The sequence below is a fragment of the Brassica oleracea genome, chromosome C7 (assembly GCF_000695525.1).
Source record: "Brassica oleracea var. oleracea cultivar TO1000 chromosome C7, BOL, whole genome shotgun sequence".
NCBI lineage: Eukaryota > Viridiplantae > Streptophyta > Magnoliopsida > Brassicales > Brassicaceae > Brassica > Brassica oleracea.
Window position 1 is genome coordinate 18113529 of NC_027754.1, and position 11210 is coordinate 18124738.

The 11210-nt window shown below is 28.2% G+C and overlaps 1 protein-coding gene across 1 annotated transcript in view; it reads right to left on the reverse strand.

The window, feature by feature from the left end:
- The window catches only part of LOC106302743, a 21252-nt gene that overhangs the window by 1526 nt on the left and 8516 nt on the right, over positions 1–11210 (reverse strand). The window contains exon 6 of the mRNA XM_013739192.1: positions 12–994. Within this exon, the coding sequence (XP_013594646.1) occupies positions 12–994 (983 nt within the window). The remainder of the gene's footprint in view (positions 1–11; positions 995–11210) is intronic.

The following is an 11210-nucleotide window of genomic DNA, read 5'->3' on the forward strand; positions in this document are numbered from 1 at the left end:
TTTCTTATTACACCTATGGCAAGTTACTCCTCCTTCACTTTTTGCGGTTTGTGGTGTATTAGCGACTTCCCAAGTTCGTTTGGTCGCCTTTGACTGAGTGCTCCTTGTAAGCTTGCTTTCTTCTTCCAAGCCAATCTCCTGTAAAGCTGCTGTCTCAACAAGTTCCGCAAAACGGTCATACTTCCTTAGGGAACACCTGTTCTTCAAATCAACCCTTAGTCCATTCATGAATCTGCGAATCAGGTCTTGTTCATCCATGCGTCTGCGGGCGAACCTTCTCAAACGATTGAACTCTTCCTTATACTCTTTCACTGTCTTGTTCCCTTGGCACAGATTCTCAAAGTCGTTCTCCATCTTGTCTGTAGCCTCAGGGGGAACATACTCTCGGGTGAACTCATCCTTAAAGTCCTCCCAAGTCAACTCATAGCGTCCTCGTGCTAATTCCACGACACCTTCCCACCATATCATGGCTTCGTCTTTCAGGTAATGAACAGCCAATTCCCTACGGAACTCAGCTGGACATCTGGCTGCATCCAAGTTCTTCTCCAGCTTCCTCCTCCAGTTATCTGCAGAGGTGGCACTGGCCTTCCCACTGAAATGATCCATTTGCATGTCCCTCATGTACTTCATCACTTCCCAGTAGGTGGGTCCACGAACATGAGCTGGCACAAACGGTGGTGGCGGAGGCGGATGACGGTGACACACTCCAACACCCGGTACATAACCGCGAGCATCAGCCTGGTGTGGTGTTCCATCAGCGGATTCTTCACGCATTTGATCTCCAAAACGCTCACGGTATCTTTGCAACTCTGCCATCATTTCGGCATATCCTGCTGGTTGGTCACTCTGCTGACTCCCCTTTGTTGAGCTTCCACCATCAGTCTCAGTGTTAGTTCCATTCACACTTTCCACAGAATTGGTCGGGCTAGCTTCCCGAACCACACGTGTTGCAGTGCCTCTTCCCCTAGCGGTTCTTCTTCCTCTTGGTGCCATCCTGTTCACGCAAAACTAACACTTAGAACTTTTTCCTGTTTATGAATGATGAATGAATGAGTTCAAAGTAAAGGAGTGGTCTCGATGGTGCTCTTGACCTAACTTTTAAAATCCCCATTTATCCTTCTTTAAAATCCAAACCAACTTTAAAAATCCGAAATTTTTTAAAGATCTTAAACTTTATTCCGATAGGAACCGGACAAAAAAACGTTTCCTCTCTACAGCCTCCCAGGTTAGGACGGGGGCTCTAACCTCAGCTATGATACCACTTGTCACACCCATATCTCGCTTAACCGAGACGGCATGAATTCACATTGCCTTCACCAATAAAAATACTTAAATAGGCCAATGCGAATCTCATTCCCAAGGATCAAATATATTCTAGTATCACTAGTATATTTAAAATCTCTATAGTGTATGTTATTGGAAAAACATTCTTCTGCTCTTTCGGTAGAAGACTTGTTTATATTTTAGGGGGAAAAACATTGCATATGGATGATCAAAAGGTGGAACTAATATGAGTAGAAAAAACAAATGACTAACCCCAAAGACAGATTGTATACGACGAGAATCTATCACGAGAGGTTTGGTGTTATACTTAAATATGTATATGTGACATGAGGACAAACAGATAGAGAGATATAAAAAGCGTTGTGTAAAGAGAAAAGTGAAGGGGTGAGCCATAGACTATAAACCCACTTATGGAGACAGAACTACAAAAAACAAGGAGAAGTTAACTTTAAGAGAAGTCAATCTTATCTGAACCCGTTCACTTGCAATTTGTCTAATTTATGTCATCACAATTCATCTTGTATCTGCAATTTGTTTGTGCTCAGTTCAAATTTCATAAACTTAAACAACATTTATACATATTTTATCATCGATTGAAAATGGTTAGACAGTAGGAGTGTCATCACATGTATTCGTTTGTGTTTGTTTTCTATTTGGTTATGATTAGGATTTTAAAATTGAAGATGTAACATAAATGTAACCGCAAATCAACAAGCGATTTTTACTTGACTTAGCAATACACGTATAAGTTATATATATGCATGAAACTTAAATATTTGAAGTTGCTATGATCTGAAATATTTCAGAATCTAAAAAGTTATCAATTGAAAGGACACAAATGTGAAGGCAATATCAAAACTACAATTAATGAAGATTACTTTTTATATATTCGTAACACACCGGATGTGAATTGCCATCATTGATTTTTCTCGCGTATCCACAAAAATGTGTATACCCCTGAAGTTTCACATAAGATATACAAAATGGATTACGTGAGTTTGGATGATACATAGAATGTTTAGTATTTCTACTGATTTCTATGCTCTCAAACAATAGGACACCCATAAAAGTAAAATATACAGCTAATTAAATGAACACTAGCAGAGAAAATAAATGCGTTAGTGGGTTCTTCACCAAATCCAGTCCAACGATCCCTGATCCTTAAAAAAATGTAAAATCTGCTTTATAAAAAATATGTAAAATCATTCTTAAAAAGGGTAAATTTGCTTTATAAAAAGTATGTAAATCTTTGCAAAATGAATAAAATAGTTAAATATTAAATCTTCTTATTATATTTTATGATTTTTTTTAGTTATAACTTGAGTTTTGAAAGAGAAGTAGACTCTTCGGCCTCCCCAAAACAGAAAAGAAGAATCAAGTTCAAGACAGAAACATTTGGGCTTTGTAGGATTCAATGTGTACTAGTACTCCCTCCGTTTCGATTTAATTGTCGTTCTAGGGAAAAAAATTCGTCTCAAAATAAATGTTGTTTTATAGTTTCAATGCTAAATTTATTAACAAGATTCTCTATTTTATTTTTTTATTGGTTGCAATATGGTTAGATATATAGGTAATTGTGTTTTTCTTTTGGAAATATACAAAATTATATATTTTATTAATTTGTGTGTATAAAAATAGAACGACAATTAAAATGAAACATAGGGAATATTAATTAACTACGACTAATTTATTGGCTCATTATATGTTAAAATTTCTAAATCTAATAACTTCACAGACAAGCACATTATTTTATTTTATTCTGGAAAGCATTGTCCAGAGCTTGTCCTGTGTGTTGATGGGTATAGTTCTGTTCTTGACTTGTCTATCTATTATCCTAAAGAGGATCTCATGTGCTTCGAAGTTTCTCTCGATGTTTCGGTGAGTTACGTTCCTGCCATATCATGTAGATTGTGAACTGAAACACGTAACGAGCAAGGAACATCCGGGTTCGAAAAAGTTGAGACTGTGACATGAAGAGAACGACATTGCTCAACACAGGCAAGGACATTAATTAAAGAGATGAAAAATAATGGGAATGTTGATTTTTATATATACCCTTTGAATTTTTGTGCTGCATGGTTCCTTACTTTCCGTCGCTTTTCAGTGATGCGTGGATTCTCTCACAGATAACCTCTTCTATTATGTGATTTTTCCTTGTTTGTTAATATTTCTGGCTCTAAATTGTGACCTAGAGAATTAATGGGAACAATGAATTCCTAGCCTTAGTTCATTTTACTCTCCTCATTTGAGTGGGCGAGCATTTGGGTTTTCTAGCCTTAGTTCATTTTACTCTCCTACTGAGCTTTACATTATAGAATGGGTATTATGAAATACATGGCTGTGTTGTTGTTAGCATTTAAAATATAATGCATAAATTTTAGCAAAAATATATTAGGTGGTTAATGAATAAATATTGTTGATGACGGAAATGTTTCTCCGTACGGACTTGGCTTGATGCGCATAAAGCGTATATGGATGTGTGAAGAGCAAAAAGACGGCTATCTGAAAATGGATAAAACAAAGGACATAACATAACTCTAACCAAAGTTTTTTACTGATGAAATGTGTTTCACCTTATACATTAATAAATATAGGAAGAATAAGGAAAAGGAGTTAACTTATGCAGAGTTTGCTCGGTTGATCACATGTTGGCGCAGAAGAATTACCGGGCAAATCTCCTTTGGTAGAGAACTCACGACAAAGCAATGCATAAAGAGATGCAAAGGTCAAGTAATGGTTTCCTGCCAATAGAGATCTTGCCCTGTAATGCATTTTCACCTTTGATACATCTCATGTCTCCACAACTGTAACCTAAAAATGCAATGTTTTCATTTATACATCTTGGGGAGAAGTATATCCGAGGGTATAATGCTACGCATGGTAATTAATCTGACGTTTTATTCCTAGAATGACCTCTTCTTCTCCGTATAATTTCTAAAGAATAATCGTTCATGCCACAAGTTTTATGCTCAGATATTCCTAGATAGAGAGAAGTTGACCACTTTTTTTTCATCACGATATTTGAATCCGTGGCCACATATATCTGCGGAGACCCAGGAAATTAAAATAAAATGAAATCGTACATGCATTATTTTAGCTCACATACTCAATCTCTAGTTTTAATATAAGGAGTCAATATCAATCTATATTACCTAGCATGTAATGGACCTTGTAAATAAAAGCATGGCTTTATAAGTTTCTTCTGTTTAATCACTATATTCATTATAAATTGTATCAATTTGAAAAATGTGCTTTAGACCACTTGTTTAAGTGTTCTATATAAACAATGACAAGAAAATAAAAGAGTGCTTAATATGGAAAAGGAAAAAGGGATGGTAAATAACTAAATACTAGGTGTTTTGTCCGCACATGCGGGCATAATCATCTTACGAATACTTATTATTTTATGTCATATTAATCCAAAAATCGGCATTATAAAACTCTAATTGGTGAACACGTTGAAGGAAAAAAATTATGGTAAATTCTTTGTTCCTCAAAATTTATATCAGTTATGTTGAAATTTTTGTCAAATTATTGAAAAGTAGATCCCATTTTTTTCTTCTAAATTCCCCATGAATGAATGAATTTATAAGAAAAAAATTCCCTATGCAATTTTGATAAGAAACAAATTGAACAAAAATTCATATTTTTTTTTATTTATTCAATTCCTCAAATGAAATTTTATTTTTTTATTTTTTTCATTCTTCCAGTGGTCATCAACTGAAACTATAGAGTTTCACGGATTAAACTTAAACTGGTTTAAAATAAAAGCAAAAAAAATTGTTTTGAACTCAGTCATAAGTTAAGTTATTATTTATGATTTTATTTATATATGTCAAAAAACGTTCATCAAACTATGTACTTATTATTGTGTTAAAAATTTTAAAACACTCATATATTAGAAATAGTTTAGAAAATATCTTTATATAAATATTTTTGTTTGACTAATATTTAATTATAAACTGTTTTATATCTTAGTTTTTTAACTTTATAATAAAAAATATTATTTTCAGATAGCAACACAATATATATAAGAATTCTCTTAATTTTTAAATATATTTCACAACTTTATTATATTAGTTTATAATTAATTATTTAATATAACATATAATTTAATATTATTAAAATAAAATGCCTGTTGTATTATATATAAAATTCATTACGAGTTTTGTGAAAATTAATAAATACTCAGTTAAAAACTAATAATAAATCAATGACCTATATAAAAGCTTAAAATCTAATAAAATATGACAAATAAGAAAATAAGAATTTTAATATAACATATAGATTTAAATATTATTAAATCAAAATTCTTTTTTAATTATTTAAGATATGTTTTTAAATTAATAAATTAGTGATTCAGCTAAAAATTATTAATAAATCAATGAAAAAGCTAAAACCTAATAAAAACATGACAAATAAGCAAAATTGACTAAAATCATGGAAAACATGACAAATAAACAAAATCAAAATAATTATATAGCTAATTACATATTTTATAGTTATATTACTTAAATTAATAAATTATGGATTCAACTAAAAACTATTAATAAATTAATGACTCAGCTTAAACCTAATTAAAACATAACAAATAAGAAAAATTACCTAAAATCATGGAAATCATGACAAATAAGCTAAATCACTTTATAAATAATAGTATAGATATAAAGTAGAAAGTGATTCTCAAAATGGAAGATCCGTGGGAATGTTCTTTACTTTTTATCAAGCTTCCATATGACAACACATACATTGCAGAAGCTCGAAAGTAGGGGTGGGCGTTCGGGTACCCATTCGGGTTCGGTTCGGATCTAATCGGGTTTCGGGTTTTGGTTTTTCGGATTTATAGATTTCAGCCCCACTCGGATATTTTTAAATTTTGGTTCTGGTTCGGATAACCCATTTAAATTATTTTAAAATTTTAATATTCATTATATGCTTAAAATTTCTCAAAATCTATAAAACAAAATAATATATTACATATGAATTTGTATAATATGTGTCAAAATACCTAAAATTAACATATAAATTGGTTTGATTTGAATATTTGGATAGAAAATCAATAGATATTTCAAGCATTTGGTGTTTTAAATATATTTTAGCTATTTTAGACATTTACTTTTGATTATTTATGTATATTTTCAAGTATTTTAGAAAATTTAAAAGTATCTTATATTTTTTAGATGTTGTTAATATATATTAAATCTAAAAATAAATAATATATATAGGTATATAAATCTATTTCGATTACATTCGGGTACCCGAGATACTTTGGTTCGGGTCGGGTTCGGTTTCGGTTCTTTAGATACCAAAATTTTGAATCCGTTCGGATATTTAATCAATATCGGTTGGGATTTGGTACTATTTTTTCGGATTGGGTTCGGTTCGGTTCTTCGGATCCTGTTTTTTTTCCCTAACCCTACTCGAAAGTGCATTTTACACTACACAATTAGAGTAATATATATTACAAACCAAATTTCTAATAATATATGTATATTTTTAGTAAAACAATAAATTATAATAATATATACATAAATTCTCTACGCTATGCTACTAAATAAAATAAAAGCAACTTTGAAAAGACCTAAGTTCTGATTCTGTCACAATATATATGTTCCCGTACACTAAATCAATTGACCAGGTAAAAAAAAATAGAGTCATACTTTGGGAGATCCTTCTTTGAATTTGTCGATAAATAAACTATATGTACATTATAGTAAAATGTACTTTGTATCTTATTCTTGTATATCACCTTTTAAGATTTGCGATTTTGTTTGAACGATTACGTAAGGCCAAAATTATCAACGTTGTGTATGTACAGCATATTCTTAACTATATAACCACAACTACACCAAAGATCACTTGTAAGTTGTAGCCATCGTCCGTTATGTAACGTTAATCAAATATAGTTAGGTCTGTTTGATATATTGGAAATTTTTAGGATATATAAAAGGTTTGGTCCCTATATTGATTAAGGTCGAACATGGATTCATATTATTTGTTCATCAATTGCCTACTTGCTTATTTTAAGATTAGTTTAGTTTTAGGGTATATCAAACTCAGTTATCTAAACTTAGACAAAAAAATCAGTTTTTTTCCTTCAGTTTACTCTCTTTTAAAATACGATTGGCCTCTTAATTAGGGCATGCATGGTACAGTAAGTAAATACATACTTATCATTTTACGAAATTTTCATTGATACCTAGATCAAACTGGCCACTAGAAATTTGATAAATTTCTTAAAAAATTTATTTTAGTTATAAATGTAATACATACTAGTAAAGATAAATAATATATGAACTATTTATGCTAAACTAGGCGGGTTGCGGAGATAAAATAACATATATTAGATCTTGATCCGTGCATCCGCACCGGAGATTTTATATATATAAAAAATTATTAATGTTTATATTTCAAATTTTTTTGTTATTCCATGTCATTTGACAAAAAAAAAACTAAACTCTAAATATTAGGATAATGTGTTGAGAGGTGTAAATGTGAAAATATAGTATTTTATAGATTTAAATGAAGGTATATATATAGTTTTATTTTACGTTTTATATAAACATATGGTGCTATCTAGATAAATTTAATTTATTACATTTTCTTTTATGGTTCCAGTTAATAGGATGTATATTATTGTGGTATTTCCTTAGAATATCTAAATAGAAAATTATTACTTAGAGATTAAACTAAATTTGATATCATATGTTAATGCATAAAACCTTTAAAGCACATTGAATCATCTTTAACTTCTGTTGTATGAAAACTATAATGGATAACATATTGAATAACCTTTTTTAAATAAATCTTGAAACATTTCAAGTTTAAGTTTAGTATTTAATTTTGTGTAATATATATTCTCGTTTATATTTAAGTTTAGTAAAATAAAAATTTATTTTAAGATATTAATAATTAAATAAAAACATGAATTTCTAAAAGATGGTATAACTAAATAAAACAGACAAATAAAATAAGTTATGACTTCTATTTCAATATTTTTATTTTATATTTGAAATAGATATGAATATTTTTTAACAAAATCTATCTAAAATACTTATTAATTAAATTTTTGAATATTAATAATTTAAAATCGTTATTATCACTAAAATTTAATGTAAGTATTTTACAATTTTATTTTTCATTTATAAATAAAAATAAATAAATTTTAATTCTAATGATATTTTAGTTTTATTAGAATTTAAATTATTTTATTTTCGGAAGTAAATTTTAGAAAGATTTCAAAAAAGATTTTGTGACATTTTTTCAAAAAAATATTCGTTTGTATTTCAAATAAAAAAGATAAAGATATTGGAAGACATTATAATTAAATTATGTAAGGTTTGATAAATTTTCTAAGAAATGGTCCAACAAAAAAAATCATACATAAGAAAATCATGACTTATATTTTAATAGTATAGATACTACAAGAATAACTATATATAGATAGACTATGCTTTTATCAATTTTTAATTTTTACTAGATCTTGATCCGTGCAACCGCGCAGATATTTTTTTCAATTTATATACATAGATATTTATTTTAAATCATTGGTGGTACACATTTTTAACGTTAATCATATATTAAAATATTTATATAACTTTTTCAAATACAATAATTTCATAGTTTATATGTTATAATTAATCAATTGTTTAAAATCGTCACATGCATTTGTTGCTTCTTATTATATATTTATCTTATTGTATTTGCACTTAGTTACTAAAAAAAAATTAATATATGCATGAAACAACATATCTGAAAATCATTTTGTGTTTAGTTTATACTAAATTTTGACCCACCATCCTTCAAAGTTGGATTTTTGTTAGAAATTTTTTTTATGTTTATTCATTTTAGATAATTTATTATTGTATATACAAAATTTTAAGATATGTAAATTTTATACATGTATTATGTAGTTTGCGAATATTAAGCCGTTCTGTCATCATCTTATATTTTAACATAATTTATCATATTTAATTCAACATAATAGTTTATTTTAACACGATTTATTATTATTATAAAATATATATAAAAATAGAATAGAACTTTTTATTTTTTATTTTATAAACGATAACTGAATATATATCAATGCATAATAATAATTCTATTTAAAATTAAACTATATTACTATTAAAGTAGTTACAAAGATTTTATATTATTAGCTTTAGTGAATATATGGAACTTACCAACATAATTTTTGGTTTCATTTGTAAATTTGAAATTTATATATGGAAGTTAAATTAAATTGGACCTACATAATAGAGAAGAAACATTTTGAAATATTGTTAAGAACAACAAAAGATATTTTTAAAAGAGAAACTATAATATATTGTACTTACAAACTAATTTTGTAGTAAATATTTTATTTGTAACAGAAAAGATATTTATTTTTAACAAAATATTCTAAAGATCTTTGAAAAATAATCAATTTAAATTATTATTATCATTAAAATGTAATTAAAATATTTAGATGATTTTAATTTTCGTTCATAAATCAAAAATAAATCTAATTTGAAATTTTAATTATATTTTATGATAATTAAAATTTAAGTTAATTAATTTTTGGAAAAAAAAAATTATCCTGATTCTGAAAAGATTTTCTTAAAATTTTCTTAAACAATATTTATTTGTATTTTAAATAAAAGATAAAGATATTAAAAGATATGATGATTAAGTTATTTAAAATTTTATAAACATTCTAGAGGATTGTCCAAATAAAAAAAATCACACATGAACAAAATCATGACTTCTGTTTTAATATATAAGATGTTAATTATCGAATGAAATTGTGTGTTATGGTTTTTAATCCTTTATCATTTTCTTAAAATATGTTTGAATAAAGGTTAATGCATAAAAACCGATGAATGGACTTTAACGAGCTAAAAAATGTCATTGTGAAGCATGTATATCTCTGTCTATATATAGATCACTGAACACCAAGAGAAGATGCGGATGGTTATAGATTTGATCAAAGAAGCTGAAATCAACCATTTAGATTTGGAGGCTAGTCCAATTGCTCAAACATAGCTATGAAAATCAGATCGGCCGATTTACATACGAGTCGACTGATCGATCCAGTCATAGGCCAAGCAGTTTATTAACACAAGAAAAATATTGGTTTCCTTATTTTAGCTCAGCTATATTAAAAAAATTTGACAAAAAAAGATTTGGACTATATATTTCTAGCTATTTTAGGCTTTTTTTCTATTTAGACTTAGAGTAGTTTTTATCGTTTTGTAATTTTGGAGAGATGAATCTCTACATTAAGGAGAATACTTATGAATTTTTTCTTATATTATTGATTATGGGACTTTTGTCATCTTTAAGCTTGTTTTTGATGTTATGTTTGATTAGTCATCCATTAAGTTTTAGGGGTTCAATAGAATTCATAAATCATTGAATCATTTTTTCTAGAATATTCTAGAATATAGATTTAATTCCTAGTTTTCATCAATTAGTCGTAAAATTGGAAAAATGGGTAATGAGACACTTTGAACTTTTATTTGTCACAATAGGATTTCTGATATTTTGGGCAATTCTGGACATATTTTACCTTTTTTTTATGGAAAAAATAGTAAACTGAATTTTAAAAATGTTAAAAAATATCAAAACTATTGGAAACATAAGTATGACAATATATATGTTTAAATTGTTTTTTTTAAATGAATCATATTTTATTTCATCGTCTAGCTACAGTTACAATACTCATTCTGGTCATCTACTTAGTCTAGAAATCGGCTACTAATGTTTATACATAGATATATCTTCGGTATACAACGTAACCTATCTTTTCTTATATATTCTAACCAAAGCTAGGTTACGTTACGTTATAATCAAGAAAGATGTCTTTCTTATACCTTTAGCTTGATAACGACATATAGCCACAATGCGTTGATATACCCTATCTATATTTGGAGCCATGATATGGT